The sequence below is a fragment of the Coregonus lavaretus genome (assembly GCF_964263955.1).
Source record: "Coregonus lavaretus genome assembly, chromosome: 33".
Lineage (NCBI taxonomy): Eukaryota > Metazoa > Chordata > Actinopteri > Salmoniformes > Salmonidae > Coregonus > Coregonus lavaretus.
In genome coordinates this window covers 26228427-26246941 of record NC_140020.1, presented here as the reverse complement: position 1 = coordinate 26246941, position 18515 = coordinate 26228427, and the positions used below count along the sequence as shown (strand labels likewise).

Genomic DNA, 18515 nt, shown 5'->3' with positions numbered 1-18515 from the left:
GGTAGGTGATCAAATACTTATGTCATGCAATAAAATGCAAATTAATTACTTAAAAATCATACAATGTGATTTTCTGGATTTTTGTTTTAGATTCCGTCTCTCACAGTTGAAGTGTACCTATGATAAAAATTACAGACCTCTACATGCTTTGTAAGTAGGAAAACCTGCAAAATCGGCAGTGTATCAAATACTTGTTCTCCCCACTGTGTGTATGTATATATACAGTGGGGAAAACAAGTATTTAGTCAGCCACCAATTGTGCAAGTTCTCCCACTTAAAAAGATGAGAGAGGCCTGTAATTTTCATCATAGGTACACGTCAACTATGACAGACAAATTGAGAGAAAAAAAATCCAGAAAATCACATTGTAGGATTTTTAATGAATTTATTTGCAAATTATGGTGGAAATTAAGTATTTGGTCACCTACAAACAAGCAAAATGTCTGGCTCTCACAGACCTGTAACTTCTTCTTTAAGAGGCTCCTCTGTCCTCCACTCGTTACCTGTATTAATGGCACCTGTTTGAACTTGTTATCAGTATAAAAGACACCTGTCCACAACCTCAAACGGTCACACTCCAAACTCCACTATGGCCAAGACCAAAGAGCTGTCAAAGGACACCAGAAACAAAATTGTAGACCTGCACCAGGCTGGGAAGACTGAATCTGCAATAGGTAAGCAGCTTGGTTTGAAGAAATCAACTGTGGGAGCAATTATTAGGAAATGGAAGACATACAAGACCACTGATAATCTCCCTCGATCTGGGGCTCCACGCAAGATCTCACCCCGTGGGGTCAAAATGATCACAAGAACGGTGAGCAAAAATCCCAGAACCACACGGGGGGACCTAGTGAATGACCTGCAGAGAGCTGGGACCAAAGTAACAAAGCCTACCATCAGTAACACACTACGCCGCCAGGGACTCAAATCCTGCAGTGCCAGACGTGTCCCCCTGCTTAAGCCAGTACATGTCCAGGCCCGTCTGAAGTTTGCTAGAGTGCATTTGGATGATCCAGAAGAGGATTGGGAGAATGTCATGTGGTCAGATGAAACCAAAATATAACTTTTTGGTAAAAACTCAACTCGTCGTGTTTGGAGGACAAAGAATGCTGAGTTGCATCCAAAGAACACCATACCTACTGTGAAGCATGGGGGTGGAAACATCATGCTTTGGGGCTGTTTTTCTGCAAAGGGACCAGGACGACTGATCCGTGTAAAGGAAAGAATGAATGGGGCCATGTATCGTGAGATTCTGAGTGAAAACCTCCTTCCATCAGCAAGGGCATTGAAGATGAAACGTGGCTGGGTCTTTCAGCATGACAATGATCCCAAACACACCGCCTGGGCAACGAAGGAGTGGCTTCGTAAGAAGCATTTCAAGGTCCTGGAGTGGCCTAGCCAGTCTCCAGATCTCAACCCCATAGAAAATCTTTGGAGGGAGTTGAAAGTCCGTGTTGCCCAGCGACAGCCCCAAAACATCACTGCTCTAGAGGAGATCTGCATGGAGGAATGGGCCAAAATAACAGCAACAGTGTGTGAAACCCTTGTGAAGACTTACAGAAAACGTTTGACCTGTGTCATTGCCAACAAAGGGTATATAACAAAGAATTGAGAAACTTTTGTTATTGACCAAATTCTTATTTTCCCACCATAATTTGCAAATAAATTCATTAAAAATTCTACAATGTGATTTTCTGGAGAAAAAAATTCTCATTTTGTCTGTCATAGTTGACGTGTACCTATGATGAAAATTACAGGCCTCTCTCATTTTTAAGTGGGAGAACTTGCACAATTGGTGGCTGACTAAATACTTTTTCCCCCCACTGTATATAATAAATAAATTATCAGTTTCTCTGGTTTTACTATTCATAGGTATGTATTTGGGTAAAAATAACATTTTTGTTTTATTCTATAAACTACTGACAACATTTCTCCCAAATTCCAAATAAAAATATTGTCATTTAGAGCATTTATTTGCAGAAAATGACAACTGGTCAAAATAACAAAAAATATGCAGTGTTGTCAGACCTCGAATAATGCAAAGAAAATAAGTTCATGTTCATTTTTAAACAACATAATAGTAATGTTTTAACTTAGGAAGAGTTCAGAAATCAATATTTGGTGGAATAACCCTGATTTTCAATCACAGCTTTCATGCGTCTTGGCATGCTCTCCACCAGTCTTTCACATTGATGTTGGGTGACTTTATGCCACTCCTGGCGCAAAGATTGAAGCAGCTCGGTTTTGTTTGAAGGCTTGTGACCATCCATCTTCCTCTTCATCACATTCCAGAAGTTTCAATGGGGTTCAGGTCTGGAGATTGGGCTGGCCATGACAGGGTCTTGATCTGGTGGTCCTCCATCCACACCTTGATTGACCTGGCTGTGTGGCATGGCGCATTGTCCTGCTAGAAAAACCAATCCTCAGAATTGGGGAACAAGTTTTCTTCCAGGACAACCTTGTACGTGGATTGATTCATGCGTCCTTCACAAAGACAAATCTGCCCGATTCCAGCCTTGCTGAAGCACCCCCAGATCATCACCGATCCACCACCAAATGTCACAGTGGGTGCGAGACACTGTGGCTTGTAGGCCTCTCCAGGTCTCCGTCTAACCATTAGACGACCAGGTGTTGGGCAAAGCTGAAAAATTGGACTCATCAAAGAAGATGACCTTACTCCAGTCTTCTACGGTCCAATCCTTTTGCAAACCTCAGCCTGGCTCTTCTTTGCTTCTCATTGATGAAGGGGTTTTTTCTAGCTTTGCACGACTTCAGCCCTGCCCCTAGGAGCCTGTTTCGAACTGTCCTCACCATGCACTTCACCCCAGCTGCCGTTTGCCATTCTTTTTGTAGGTCACTTGATGTCATCCTACGGTTGTTGAGTGACATTCGAATTAGTTGGCGGTCATCCCGGTCAGTAGAGAGTTGTTTTCGCCCTCTGCCGGTCTGTAGCTTTGTTGTCCCCAATGTCTGCTGCTTGACCTTTTTCTTATGAACCGCCGTCTTTGAAATTTTAAGGATGGAAGCAACCTGACGCTCACTGTATCCCTCTGCCAGTAAAGCCAGAATTGAACCCTTCTTTTCCTCACTCAAAACTTTCCTTTTCAACTCTTTTGGCATGGTCAATAGTTATTTTTTGATTAATATTACTTTTGAGGTACTATTAGCACTGTTTTTGCATCCAGCTGGTCTTATTGCAAGAGCATAGTGATGACCACAGCAGTGTTTTTTATACTTTTCCTCGTTAAATAAGATTTGGTTCATGTGATCACCTAATCAGTACCTAATTCAGTAGAATGAGGTGTGCCTCTGTTGGAATTCAACAGACACTGGAATGGAATGGCTGTCATACATGTAGAGATGCTGATTTAAGAAACATCTGCAGTGGTCTCTTAATTTTGTTCCACAGCTGTATATATATTAGGGCTGTCAAAGTTAACGCGTTAATAATGCGTTAATGCTGACATTTTCTATGGCGTACATATTTGGGATGCCATTAAAGCATTTTCTTAGTTTGACCCCCTGAACCATCCATAGTTCAAATTCAAACCACGGCAGCCGATGCACTAGTTTGACAACCACTTTACTAGCTAGCTACTTGTATGACTGTATGATGTAGAATGCTAGTAAGGGGCTTTTAAATGGCAAATTCAATTTTAAATCCCTCCAAGATGGCTCTCTGGATAAAACTAAAGTAATTTGCATATACTGCAAGGTTGAATTTGTTTATCACCGAAGTACATTGAGTCTTCGTCATCATTTACAAGCTAAACATACCGTTGACGCCGGCAATACAAGTAACGTTACTAGTAGCAATGGAGGACATCTTCGGCAGGCTAAGCTAGAAGTGTGCGCGCGGGAGGCCTTTGGACAAGTCGTCGAGCAGCAAGCTAACACAAGCAGTAGCCAAGTGGATAGCTACAGCTTGCAGGCCAGTCCACATCACGGAGGATGAAGGCTTGAGGGATATCATTTGGATTGCATCAAACGACTCAACGTATGAGTTACCCTCGAGAGCCACCGTCGTTACAAGACTACACAAGCTGTATGAAAACGAGAGGGCTATGAAAGTGGAGGAGTTGAAACATGCAACAGCTGGAAACTGCATTCACACGCTCTGGCCGTAATGAAGACAGAAGAGAGGCACTATGCTGAAATGCGCCAGAGCATTTCATGGATCTAGCAAAGCAGTGGAACATTGAAAACAAAGTTACCACACTTTGCACAGACAGTGCACAGAACGTGATTGCAGCTGCGAGACATCTGCCTTTTGAACACCTGCACTCCATCACAGAACAGCAGGTTCGACAATGCCCTAGCTAAATGCCGAAAAATGGTTGGGCCCACCAAATGCTGCAGAGCTAGGACAACAGTAAGTTGCAAATGGGCTAAAGAAGGAGTCACTTGCACAACATGTCACAACAAGATGAAATTCCACTCTGGAAATGGTAAAGCGTGTCCACAGAAACCAACAACCACTGAGAGATGCTCTGGCCCAACAGAAAACGAACATCACCATGCCAACCACAGCTGAACTGGAGAAACTGCAGAAACTGGAGGCACTACTGGAGCCCTGCAGGTAATACTCTTTATCTCACTGTTAGCGTTATAATAAGATTTTGTGTGTAAGTGTGAGAGTGCGAGTGTGTAACGTGTGACAGAGAGAGAGAGAGAGAGTTTGTGTATAACAAGTCTCTCACAATTGACTGAAGTGATTTTGAATTATCTTTCACTGCAGGTACCTGACCACTTCTGGGAGGAGAGAAGTACATTTCCTGCTCAGTGGTGTTGCCTGCTTTGTGTCATCTCCCTCGGGTGATGGAGAGCTCCAATGATGACCCTGCCTACATGGTAAGATTCAAGCTGACATTCACAACAGACCTGGAAAAACGCAAGGAAAACACCAACCTCACATGGCTGAAGATCGCAACAGCACTCAACCCAAGGTTTAAGGACCTGAAGTGCCTTCCCAGACCTGAGAGGGGTGAGGTGTGGGCTTTGGTCAGCAACTTACTGAAGGAAGAGAGGCCTGCACAGCAACCTGATAAAGCAACTGAGTCAGAGCCACCAAATAAGAAAGGTCCCCTTTTGTTGGGTTCTTCTGAGTCTGACTCTGATGAAGAGGAGTCCATTGAGAAATGTGTGGAGCGTTACAAATCAGATCCCAGCATCAACATGGAGGACTGTCCACCACAGTGGTGGTCACAGCATGCAGGGGCACACACCAGGCTGGCCTGCATAGCATGAAGGTACCTGGCAACGCCTGCCACATCAGTACCTTGAGAGGTTGTTTTCACTCTCTGGGCATATCGTACAAAAAAAGAGAGCAGCTTTATCATCTGAAAATGTAAACAGGCTTGTTTGTCTTTGAAACTGGCTCAGTGAAAAAAAATAGGAGGTCGACTGAAGTGTATGGTCACAGGTTTATGTTCTGTGGAATTCATGACATTGTTGGACAGGTTTATGCTCTTTCTATCCATTGATCCAGTTCTTTTTTTCTTATAGCCAACCCTCCAAATCAGTAATTGGTAGAACAATCATTTGGAATGGCTGAAGCTTTAACTGTGTGTATGTGTGTGTGTGTGTGTGAGAGAATTTATGAGGGCGCATTAGTAGGCCCACTGGGAGCATTATTAAGTTACAGGACTTTTGTATTGCTTAACTTATTTATGGTGAATATGCCATTAAAAACATTCTGATACAGAATATTTTTGTGTTCAGTCCCTACATGCCTGCAAAATAGAAAAGGAAAAAAACTCTATTTAGCACCAAATTTAATCAAATAAAAAATGTGCGATTAACTACAGAATCTAATGCGATTCCTTATTTTAACCGTTTAACAGCCCTAATATATATCTATCTATCTATCTATCTATCTATCTATAGAAAACACAATAAATAAGAAAGGAAGCTATATACAGGGTCTGTGCCAATACAAAATGTACAATGTGCAGGGATACTGGAGTAGTTTGAGGTAGATATGTACATGTAAGCAGGGGGATTAGAAGAAAGTGACTGGTAGCAGGATAGATACTAATAATAATAGTGAACAGTATGGCAGCAGCATAAGTGGTGGGTGGGTGTGTGTGTGTGTTATTGTGAATGTGTTTGTGTGCAAGAGTGTCAGTGTAGGGGTGATAGGCAGATATACATGTAAACAGGGCTGAAAAGTGACTGGTATCAGGAATATATAAATGCTTATAATATACTTATGGTAATATACCAGTGGTAATAAATACCAGTGCATTCGGAAAGTATTCAGACCCGTTGACTTTTTCCACATTTTGTTACGTTACAGCCTTATTCTAAAATTGATTAAATCATTTTTTCCCCTCATCAATCTACACACAATACCCCATAATGACAAAGCAAAGACAGGTTTTTAGACATTTTTGCACATTTATAAAAAATTAAAAACTGAAATATCACATTTACATAAGTATTCAGACCCTTTACTCAGTACTTTGTTGAAGCACCTTTGGCAGCGATTACAGACTCGAGTCTTCTTGGGTATGACACTACAAGTTTGGCACACCTGTATTTGGGGAATTTCTCCCATTCTTCTCTGCAGATCCTCTCAAGCTCTGTCAGGTTGGATGGGGAGCGTAGCTGCACAGCTATTTTCAGGTCTCTCCGGAGATGTTTGTTTGGGTTCAAGTCCGGGCTCTGGCAGGGCCACTCAAGGACATTCAGAGACTTCTCCTGAAGCCACTCCTGTGTTGTCTTGGCTGTGTGCTTAGGGTAATTGTCCTGTTGGAAGGTGAACCTTCGCTCCAGTCTGAGGTCCTGAGCACTCTGGAGCAGGTTTTCATCAAGGATCTCTCTGTACTTTGCTCCGTTAATCTTTCCCTCGATCCTGACTAGTCTCCCAGTCCCTGCTGCTGAAAAACATCCCCACAGCATGATGCTGCCACCACCATGCTTCACCGTAGGGATGGTGCCAGGTTTCCTCCAGATGTGACGCTTGGCATTCAGGCCAAAGAAGTAAATCTTGGTTTCATCAGACCAGAGAATCTTGTTTCTCATAGTCTGAGAGTCCTTTAGGTGGTTTTTGGCAAACTCCAAGCGGGCTGTCATGTGCCTTTTACTGAGGAGTGGCTTCCGTCTGGCCACTCTACCATAAAGGCCTGATTGGTGGAGTGCTGCAGAGACGGTTGTCCTTCTGGAAGGTTCTCCCATCTCAGCAGAGGATCTCTGGAGCTCTGTCAGAGAGACCATTGGGTTCTTGGTCACCTCCATGACCAAGGCCCTTCTCCCCCGATTGCTCAGTTTGGCCGGGCGGCCAGCTCTAGGAAGAGTCTTGGTGGTTCCAAACTTCTTCCATTTAAGAATGATGGAGGCAACTGTGTTCTTGGGGACCTTCAATGCTGCAGAACTTTTTTGGTACCCTTCCCCAGATCTGTGCCTCGACACAATCCTGTCTCGGAGCTCTACGGACAATTCCTTCGACTTCATGTGTTGGTTTTTGCTCTGACAAGCACTGTCAACTGTGGGACATTATATAGACAGACGTGTGCCTTTCCAAATCATGTCCAATCAATTGAATTTACCACAGGTGGACTCCAATCAAGTTGTAGAAACATCTCAAGGATGATCAATGGAAACAGGATGCACCTGAGCTCAATTTCGAGTCTCATAGCAAAGAGTCTGAATACTTCTGTAAATAAGGTATTTCTATTTTTAATTTTTTATAAATTTGCAAAAAATTCTAAAAACCCATTTTCGCTTCGTCATTATGGGGTATTGTGTGTCGATTGATGAGGATTTTTTAAATTTAAATTTGGCAATTTATCTGGCCTTTCTCAGACACCGCCTGGCATGTATGTCCTGGATGGCTGGGAGCTCTCCCCAAGTGATTCATTGGCCATCTGCACCACCCTCTGTAGGGCCTTCCGCCATACCAGGCGGTGATACAACCAGTAAGGTTGCTCTCGATGGAGCAGCTGTAAAGGTTTGTAAGGATCTGAGTGGCCATGCCTCCTGAGGGAGAAGAGGCACTGCAGAAGCATGACTGTGCTGGTGTGAGAGGACCATTTTAAGTCCTAAGTGATGTGGACACCGAGGAACTTGAAGATCTTGACCCTCTCCACTATAGCCCCGTCGATGTGGATTGGGGTGAGCACACGCCCGTTTCCTGAAGTCTACGATCAGCTTCTTTTTCTTGCTGACATTGAGGGAGGGGTTGTTGTCCTGGCCGACACTGCCAGGTCGCTGACCTCCTCTCTGTAGGCTGTCTCATCGCCGTTGGTGATCAGGCCGAACACCGTTGTGTCGTCAACAAACTTGATGATGGAGTTGGGAGTCGTGCGTGGCCACACAATCGTGAGCTCTATTTTCATATTGACACCCTTAATAAAGATTAGCAAAAATGACTGCATAAAATAAATAATAAAAAAACGTAAGCAATAATGCCTGAGAACCCGGGAATTATCGTGTGACAACTCCCGACAAGGGAGAATTGTCTTGCTGGAAGGTCCACTTGCAGCCAAGTTTCAGCCTCCTGGACAATAAATCCACAAAGAAATGGTTAATTGGCAACAAAACCAACATTTTGCAATGGCCATCTCGGTTTTCGGACTTCAAACCCATTGAAAACCAGTGGTTTAAAATGAAGAGGGCAGTCCATAAGCGCAGATTAAGGATATCAAGGATCTGGAAGGATTCTGTATGGCGGAATGGTTTAAACTCCCTCCCAATGTGTTCTCCAACTCATAAAATGTTTTAGAAAAAGGCTCAGTGCCATTATCCTCACAAGGTGAGGTATTGAAAGGTATTGACCCCTACCTTTGAGGAAAAAAAGGCTACTTGTTAAACAATATATATTTCTCTGTGCAATTATATAATAAAATTATTTCCCAATTTTTTTGAGCATACAATATAGCTCAGTATTTGAATTATTTATTTTATACAGTCATTTTTGCTCATCTTCATCAAGGGTGTCAATCGTTTGGATCCTACTGTACATTCACACATGGATGATGATAGGTAGAAACAAGTCACGAGGAGTACTTCGTAGAGATTCTAAATCTCCTTGTGAAGAATAAGTACAACTAGGCCTATTTTTCCAATGCAATGCTCAATATACTAAAGCGTGGAAAAAACTATATAGTGTACCCCCCTCCCTAAACAGAATGTTATTTTGTGATATTACATTTCCTATAAAACTTTAGCGGTGTCTGGCACACACATAGATCAACAGGGGCCTGAGGGCTTGTGGGTAAATCAAACGGTTCCAACTAATGAACTCTGACAGAGAGGCAGTGGGGGTGCGCAGGTTAAACAGGTTACGACTCCAAAACCCCACACACACACACCAAAATGCACCCACCCCCACCCCTCCAACCGTCACCACACGCTCTTTTAGGCTTTGATTTATGTTACCGTGTTCCAATAAGATTTCAGGTTTCAGATTCGGAGTGAAAACAGCCCAGTGAGTTATGGTGAGCAGCTTGAAGGGCATATCTGTCCTGAGGGGGAATCTATGGTTTATTCAGTGGTCAGATACTACAGATGGGAAAATGGGGGGATGAGAGGGGAGGGGAGGGGGCAGGTGGGAGCAAAGGAGAAGGAGAGCTCCTCTTTCACTCCTCTCTTCCTGTTCACTGAATGTACTATTGGAATATGCAACAGCCAGTCTTTTTATTCCAAGAAAGAACAGAGAGCTGCTCTAAGGTAATATTTCCATAAGGAGAAAACCTGCTCTCAAGTTTCCTAAAATCATAGTCATATGACCATAAAGCCCTGACAGTCGGGTTTTTTGCTCTTTTTAGACCAAACGCAAGACAGGGTCACAGGTTTTGTACATTGGGTGAAGAAGATGTAGTCAACCAGAAAAAGCACCGTTGTATAAAATACAGTAAGTGGCTGGGAAGTCAGCTTCAGTACAGGGAGGCCATCTGCACAGCCAGCTGACTGACTATCCACTCACCCTCTAGACGGATGCCCTCCTTCTGGACGGTGTAGTTTAGAACAGCAAACGGGGCCACAGGTGACTTGGCTATCACAATCTGTGAAAGAGAGAGGGGAGAGAGACAGAGATATTAAGTGTGAGAGAGAAGAGAGGAAGATAGAGATACGAAGGTGGGTTCACTGGGTTGTCAGACAGTCACATTCACACTCACAAGTGAGAGATGTTACGCATAATGGACAGAGATAGGTTCAAGTGTCGTGTTGGAGGTCACTCAGACGACACTCCCCACTAGCTCTCAGACAGAGTGTCACGGCCTATTGTCTTGCAGGCAGTGTGAAAGTTAGGCGTCGTCGAGCGAAACATGACAACACGAGGACAACGGGGCACGTCGCCAATGGGTTTTTGATTGGACACAATGGGATAAGGTTGGGGGGGTGAAAGGTTACTTGGGTTGCCCCGATGCTGCCAAGAATTTGCGTCAAGCCACTTGAAGATGCCAACGTGCCCAGATCTGTCCCTTTTGTCACCTAGCCACAACGCTGATTTTGTTCAGATTCAGTGTTTAATAGTCACATGTACAGGGTTGCAGTATGATTGCAGGGTACAGTGAAAACCTTAGGCTCCGAGCTCCAACATACAGGATTAAGTTAAATAAAACAATGAAAATTATAATAAAAAACAACAATAGAAATACTGTAGCAGTGATGAATAAATAAATGTCCGTTGGGGTGGAGGCAGAGTAAAGATTGTTGAGGGGGTGGGGTAATGACCATAGGAGGAGCAGCAGTCAGACTAAATTACCATTGAGGAGGTGTGGGGACCAAGTGAAAAAAAATAAAAAAAAATATATATATATATATATATACATATACACACATACTGAACAAAAATAAACACAACATGTAAAGTGTTGGTCCCATGTTTCATGAGATCCCAGAAAGATCCCAGAAATTTTCCATACGCACAAAAAGCTTATTTCTCTTGCACATATTTGTTTACATCCCTGTTAGTGAGCATTTCTCCTTTGCCAAAATAATCCATCCACCTGACAGTTGTGGCATATCAAGAAGCTGATTAAACAACATGATCATTACACAGGTGCACCTTGTGCTGGGGACAATAAAAGGCCACTCTAAAATGTGCAGTTTGGTCACAACACAATGCCACTGATGTCTCAAGTTTTGAGGGAGCGTGCAATTGACATGCTGACTGCAGGAATGTCCACCAGAGCTGTTGCCAGAGAATTTAATGTTAATTTCTCTACCATAAGCCGCCTCCAACGTTGTTTTAGAGAATTTGGCATTACGTCCAACCGGCCTCACAACCGCAGACCACATGTTACCACGCCAGGCCAGGACCTCCACATCTTCTTCACCTGCGGGATCATCGGAGACAAGCCACCCGGACAGCTGCTGACACTGAGGAGTATTTAATAAGTCTGTAATAAAGCCCTTTTGTGGGCTAAAACACATTCTGATTGGCTGGGCCTGGCTCCCCAGTGGGTGGGTTTATGCCTTCCCAGGCCCACCCATGGCTGTGCCCCTGCCCAGTCATGTGAAATCCATAGATTAGGGCCTAATTTATTTAAATTGACTGATTTCCTTATATGAACTCTAACTCAGTAATATCGTTGAAATCGTCACGTTGCATTTATATTTTTGTAAATAATAATATACATATTAACAACTGCAAAAGTGATGAATGTCATTTGGGTGCGGTAGAGTAAAATTAAGTTGAGGGGGGTGGGGGGAAAATATCCATAGGGAGAGCAGCAGGGGGGAGCAGGTAGCTGACTAGTGGTGGCTATTCAGCAGCCTGATGGTCTGGGGGTAGAAACTATTTGTTAATCTTCCAGTTTTTCGCCATGATGCTCCTGTACTGCCCGCGTCTGAGTGATGAAAGCAGGGACAGGGCATGGCTCGGGTGGCTGGGGTCCCTGATTATCTTCTTGGCCTTCCTGCGACACCTGGTGTTTTAGGTGTCCTTGAGGGCAGGCAGTGTGCACCCAATGGTGTGTTTGGCTGCGCGTATCACCCTCTTGCGGTCCGCGGCGGTGGAGTTGCCTTACCAGGCTGTGATGCAGCCGACAGTATGCTCTCGATGGTGCTCCTGTAGAACACTGTGAGGGCCCTCGGGGACAGGCCGAATTTCTTCAGCATCCTGAGGTTGAAGAGTTGCTGTCGTGCCTTCTTCACCACGGTGTCTGTGTGGTTTGACCATTTCAGCTTCTCTGTGATGTGTACGCAGAGGAATTTTAAGTTGACCGTCTCCACGGTGGCCCCGAACCAGCCTGGTTCCTCCTGAAGTCCACAATCAGCTCCTTTGTTTTGCTGACGTTGAGGGATGATCTTTTCTTGAACATAATTACTAACCATTTGTAGACTGCAACTTGCCTGCGTGGGAATACTTGGGAACAGATTTCCAAAGTTAAAATCAATTGGAGCTGATTTCCTGGTGTTTTTACAGTCTTTTATGTCCAACAATTAAATGTATAAATTATAAAAATCTGAAAACTTGGGGAGCCAAATAAAACCACCGGTGTCAGTTGTGGAACACTGCTGTAAGCCGTCTCGTCGTTGTTGGTAATCAGGCCTATTACTGTCGTGTCGTAAGCGAACTTGATGATAGAGTTGGAATTGTGTGAGGCCACGCAGTCGTGGGTTACAGGGAATACAGGAGGGGACTGAGTATGCACCCTTATGGGGCCACAGTGTTGAGAATCAGTCTCGAGGAGGTAATGTTGTGAAAATCTGTGCAACTTCCGGCGCATTTACTGTGAACAGTGAGACTGTACCCGCTTTAAGTTCGTTTTAACAGTGGTCAAGTAGGCTACTGCGGCTATTTGATCATACCAGTGGCCTACCATCAAAAACAATGGAGAAAATGCATCATTTCAACATCATCAAAACATTTTAACATGGAAATAGCTGTTCTATAGTTCAGCCTACAGTAGCAGCCAATGTGTGGTGTTCAATGTAGGCCTACATTCCATGAGACTTCTGAAAAAAAATGCAGGGCTTGACATTAACCTGTTTAATGACTGAAAATGTTGTGTTGTTTGATGCAAGAAACCACTTTACAAAATAAATGCATAATTATTCCCATACCATTATGGGAGAGAATCAGACAAATTATGCTACCCTCTGCCTATTGGCTACTTACCTTATTCAAGCCTGTCTCAAAATACAATAATAAAAAAACAAAAAATTGAAACCTGCAATGTTTTATTGGAGCTTGAGTCGAAGCACCCTCCGTCGGCGCCATCTTAGCCATGTGGCATGGTTGGCGTGGTGTTGCTTTAGCGTTAGTCTCTCTAGACAGATGGGTTGCCTCCCACAATGTACACGTCTGTGGAAGTCAGTCAGTTGGGATAGAGAGGACGAGTCGGAAATGGGACACGCGTCACCGGTTACATCACTGCCGTATCCGCTTGTTGCCCTAGCTAAACATGAGCACAATTCCCGCCCACATTTTAAGCTCCGCCTACCCGACCTTCTGATTTCTTTGGAGAGTTGTCTGTCTGAAGAGGACCCACCGCGGAATTATTTTTCTCCCCTTTCGAAAATGTCCAAAAGAATTCAACATCCTCCCCCGACTTTGTGCCGTTGCTCCAAGGTCTGGGATTTCCGAGACTACTTTAGCCTGGTCCCAGATGTCTTTGTGCCATCTTGCCAATTCCAGGTCATTCAGTACAAACATATTTGGGACCAGACTACTGTTGCATGTCCTGGCTCAGTTCAAACCAGCCTGGGCCTATTTGCTACCACCATCTAAACTCAAAGGAAGAACTAATCGAAGCGAAAACAAGACGGTTGAGGTTGCTGCAGCACATATAGCTGCAAACAGTACAGAAATAACGAGTGCAGCGTCAGTGTTTTTGGAGGCGCGTTGAATCACGGCTGTGATAAATGTTGTGAAATCACCCGTCAAAACAAGGAAGTGAAGTTTTCTCAGTGTTCTTGCTTCATCAGGCTTGACATACTGTTGGTGGGTTGAACGAGAGGTAATTCTAGCCATGCTGAATCTCTGTATGAGCTTTAGCCATAGAAAAGCAGAGAGACTGGGAGGCAAAAGTGCAGACATGGAAAAGAGATATAAATCACCTTACATTTTTCCCTCAGTCTCTCCTTTTCATTGGTAAACTTGGCGCCGACTAGCTCTTAAGGTATTTTGTTTCTTTATGTATTATTTTTTACATTATTAGCTCAGAAAGTGTTTTGTATCATTACATACAGCCGGGAAAAACTATTGGATATCAGAGCGGCGGTAACTCACCAGCATTACGACCAGGAATACGACTTTCCAGAAGCAGATCCTTTGTTTGCTCTCCCCAGGGCAATTGAACTGATTCCAGCGGCTGACCCAAAACATCGCCGGCAGAGGAGAGGCACTTGGAGCGGCCTGCTGGTTCGACTTAGGAGGCGCGCACACCACCCACCGCTTCCAAGTATACTACTCGCTGATGTTCAGTCTTTGGATAACAAGGTCGACGAGCTAAGGGCAAAGATTTCTTTCCAGAGAGACATCAAGGCCTGTAACATACTCTGTTTCACGGAAACATGGCTCTCTGGGGATATTCTGTCGGAATCGGTCCAGCCAGATGGGTTCTCAGTTCATCGCGCAGACAGAAATAAATATCTCTCCGGGAAGCAGAAGGGCGGAGGTGTGTGTTTCATGATTAACGACTCATGGTGTAATTGTAGTAACATACAGGAACTCAAGTCTTTCTGTTCACCCTACCAAGAATATCTCACAATCAAATGCCGACCAAATTTTCTCCCAAGATAATTTTCTTTGGTTATAGTCACGGCCGTGTATATCCCCCCTCAAGCCGATACCACGACGACCCTCAAAGAACTTCACTGGACTTCATGCAAACTGGAAACCACATATCCTGAGGCTGCATTTATTGTAGCCGAGGATTTTAACAAAGCAAATTTGAGGACTAGCCTGCCGAAGTTCTATCAACATATCGACTGTTGTACTCGGGCTGCTAAAATCCTCGACCATTGCTATTCGAACTTCCGGGATGGTTATAAGGCCCTCCCCCGCCCTCCTTTCGGCATATCTGACCACGACTCCATTTTGCTCCTCCCTTCCTATAGGCAGAAACTCAAACAGGAAGTACCCGTGCTAAGGACTCTTCAACGCTGGTTTGACCAATCGGAATCCACGCTTCAAAATTGTTTTGATCACGCGGACTGGGATATGTTCCGGGTAGCTTGCGAAAATAAATTTGATGAATACACTGAAACAGTGACTGAGTTTATCAGGAAGTGTATAGGTGATGTTGTGCCCAATGTGACTATTAAAACCTACCCTAACCAGAAACCGTGGATAGATGGCAGCATTCGCGCAAAACTGAAAGCGCGAACCACCGCATTTAACCATGGCAAGGTGACTGGGAATATGCCAGAATACAAACAGTGTAGCTACTCACTCCCAAAGGCAATAAAACTGGCAAAACATCAGTATAGAGACAAAGTGGAGTCCCAATTCAACATCTCAGACACGAGACGTATGTGGCAGGGTCTACAGACAATCACGGACTACAAAAGGAAAACCAGCCACATCTAGCAAGCTAAACACCTTCTTAGCCCGCTTTGAGGACAACACAGTGCCACCGACGAGGCCCACTAGCAAGGACTGTGGCCTCTCCTTCTCTGTGGCCGACGTGAGTAAGACATTTAAGCATGTTAACCCCCGCAAGGCTGCCGGCCGAGACGGCATCCCTAGCCGCGTCCTCCGAGCATGCGCAGACCAACTGGCTAGTGTGTTTAGGACATATTCAATCTCTCCCTTTCCCAGTCTGCTGTCCCCACATGCTTCAAGATGGCCACCATTGTTCCTGTACCCAAGAAAGCAAAGGTAACTGAACTAAATGACTATCGCCCCGTAGCACTCACCTCTGTCATCATGAAGTGCTTTGAGAGACTAGTAAAGGATCATATCACCTCTACCTTACCTGTCACCCTAGACCCACTTCAATTTGCTTACCGCCCCAATAGATTCACAGACGATGCAATCGCCATCACACTGCACACTGCCCAAGAGGAATTCCTATGTAAGAATGCTGTTCATTGACTATAGCTCAGCATTCAACACCATAGTACCCTCCAAGCTCATCATTAAGCTCGAGGCCCTGGGTCTGAACCCTGCCCTGTGCAACTGGGTCCTGGACTTCCTGACGGGCCGCCCCCAGGTGGTGAAGGTAGGAAACAACATCTCCACTTCACTGATCCTCAACACTGGGGCCCCACAAGGGTGCGTGCTCAGCCCCCTCCTGTACTCCCTGTTCAACCATGACTGCGTGGCCAAGCACACCTCCAACTCAATCATCAAATTTGCAGACGACACAACCGTAGTAGGCTTGATTACCAACAATGACGAGACAGCCTACAGGGAGGAGGTGAGGGCTCTGGGAGTGTGGTGCCAGGAAAACAACCTCGACCTCAACAAAACAAAACAAAGGAGATGATCGTGGACTTCAGGAAACAGCAAGGGGTGCACCCCCCTATCCACATCGATGGGACCGCAGTGGAGAAGGTGGAAAGCTTCAAGTTCCTTGGCATACACATCACTGACAAACTGAAATGGTCCACCCACGCAGACAGTGTGGTGAAGAAGGCGCAACAGAGCCTCTTCAACCTCAGGAGGCTGAAGAAATTTGGCTTGGCACCTAAAACCCTCACAAACTTTTACAGATGCACAATTGAGAGCATCCTGTCGGGCTGTATCGCCGCCTGGTACGGCAACTGCACCGCCCACAACCACAGGGCTCTCCAGAGGGTGGTGCGGTCTGCCGAACGCATTACCGGGGGCAAACTACCCGCTCTCCAGGACACCTACAGCACCCGACGATACACGAAGGCCAAAAATATCATAAAGGACATCAACCATCCAAGCCACTGCCTGTTCACCCCGCTATCATCCAGAAGGCGAGGTCAGTACAGGTGCATCAAAACTGGGACCGAGAGAATGAAAAACAGCTTCTATCTCAAGGCCATCAGATTGTTAAATAGCCATCACTAGCACATTAGAGGCTGCTGCTGCCTATTGAAACACTGGCCACTTTAAGAAATGGAACACTAGTCACTTGAATAATGTTTACATATCTTGCACTACTCATCTCATATGTATATATTGTATTGTATTCTAGAATATTCTACTGTATCTTAGTCCATGCCGCTCTGTAATTGCTTGTCCATATATGTATATATTCTTAAATTCCATTCCTTACTTAGATTTGTGTGTATTGGGTATATGTTGTGAAATTGTTAGATATTACTTGTTAGATATTACTGCACTGTCGGAGCTAGAAGCACAAGCATTTCGCTACACCCGCAATAACATCTGCTAAACACGTGTATGTGACAAATAACATTTGATTTGATTTGATTTATGTGCCCTTTGGGACGGCATTAGCTGTGAAGCGCTGTGTCCACATACTTATTCTACAAGCTTTAGCCATAGGCCTACTGATCGTTCTTTACCATCAGTGAGCTCACTCACTGTGCATCCAGTCAGTTAAACATTTACTATGAGGGGGGAAACCTCAGATTTGCACTAGTGGAAGAAACAACCCCAATGGCATCTAAGAATTTAAAAAGTTTGCTTTCCTGAGGTGCAGTTTCAACATTTGAGCATGTATCTCTACTTAGGACCAAACCAGCTACAGATGTCTGCTGTAACTGCTGTTGCTTTATTTCAGTAAAAAATAAACCTGAGTGCTATTTCACCAAGGGGATTAGATTACCTGTGGTCGGTAATCAGTCATTTTCACTAAACCCACTCGAATTAGGACCAGTGTGAATAAATGCAGTCTCAGTGATTTTCACAGGCACGCACTGCTCTGCGGACTGCAGCGACCAGTCAGCTCCCTGTTTTCAAAACCGCCGCGCCCACAATAACATGTCATTAACTCTGACAGAGACAAGTCTCCCTGCATAAAGCCATCTCATGTTTTCGCAAATCAGTTATTTATTTTATTTTATTAACCTTTATTTAAACAGGGAGTCACATTGAGATAAAACTATTTTACAAGAGAGCCTTGTATAAATTCAATCTAGAAGGAAATCGTGGTGGAGATGAACGCTTTGGAGGCTAGATAGATGACTGTCCTGTGTTCAGTTGAGCATTGGCAAACTGACAGAGCAGCCGGAGCATACATACAGACAGGTAGAAAGACAGACAGAGACAGGGGCACACAAACATGCACAGCGTCAGTGAACCAGCCCGAGAACCCAATGGACCCAGGCACCAGACTGAAGCCTTAATGGACCAGCAGTTGTGGACCGCTGCTTTTCCTTTCATGCTGGTTTTCTTTAGGAGGATTTGGATCGTAAAAAGGAAAACACAGAGCCTTTCGTTTGGGCCTCCGAGGCTTTTTGGGAGTTGACTCTGGAATGCACCCGCAGCTCTGAGTCGTGCAGGATGAGACTAAAGGGAGAGTAGTGTGTGTGTGTATGCGTGTCTGACCACACTATTTCCCCAATAGATCATCTAAGCATGGTCATATTTCAGTCGTTTTAACTGTGTGTTGTGTGAAAGTTTGTTAATAACAGTTCTGGATAAAATCACAAAGAACACATAGGCCCAAAGAAGA

The 18515-nt window shown here is 44.5% G+C and overlaps 1 protein-coding gene across 1 annotated transcript in view; it reads right to left on the bottom strand.

Annotated features, from left to right (window-relative positions):
* Positions 1-18515, bottom strand: part of rad51b (RAD51 paralog B) — a 60014-nt gene that overhangs the window by 27205 nt on the left and 14294 nt on the right. Inside the window, exon 9 of the mRNA XM_084150685.1 lies at positions 9929-10007. Coding sequence (XP_084006811.1) covers positions 9929-10007 — 79 coding nt within the window. The remainder of the gene's footprint in view (positions 1-9928; positions 10008-18515) is intronic.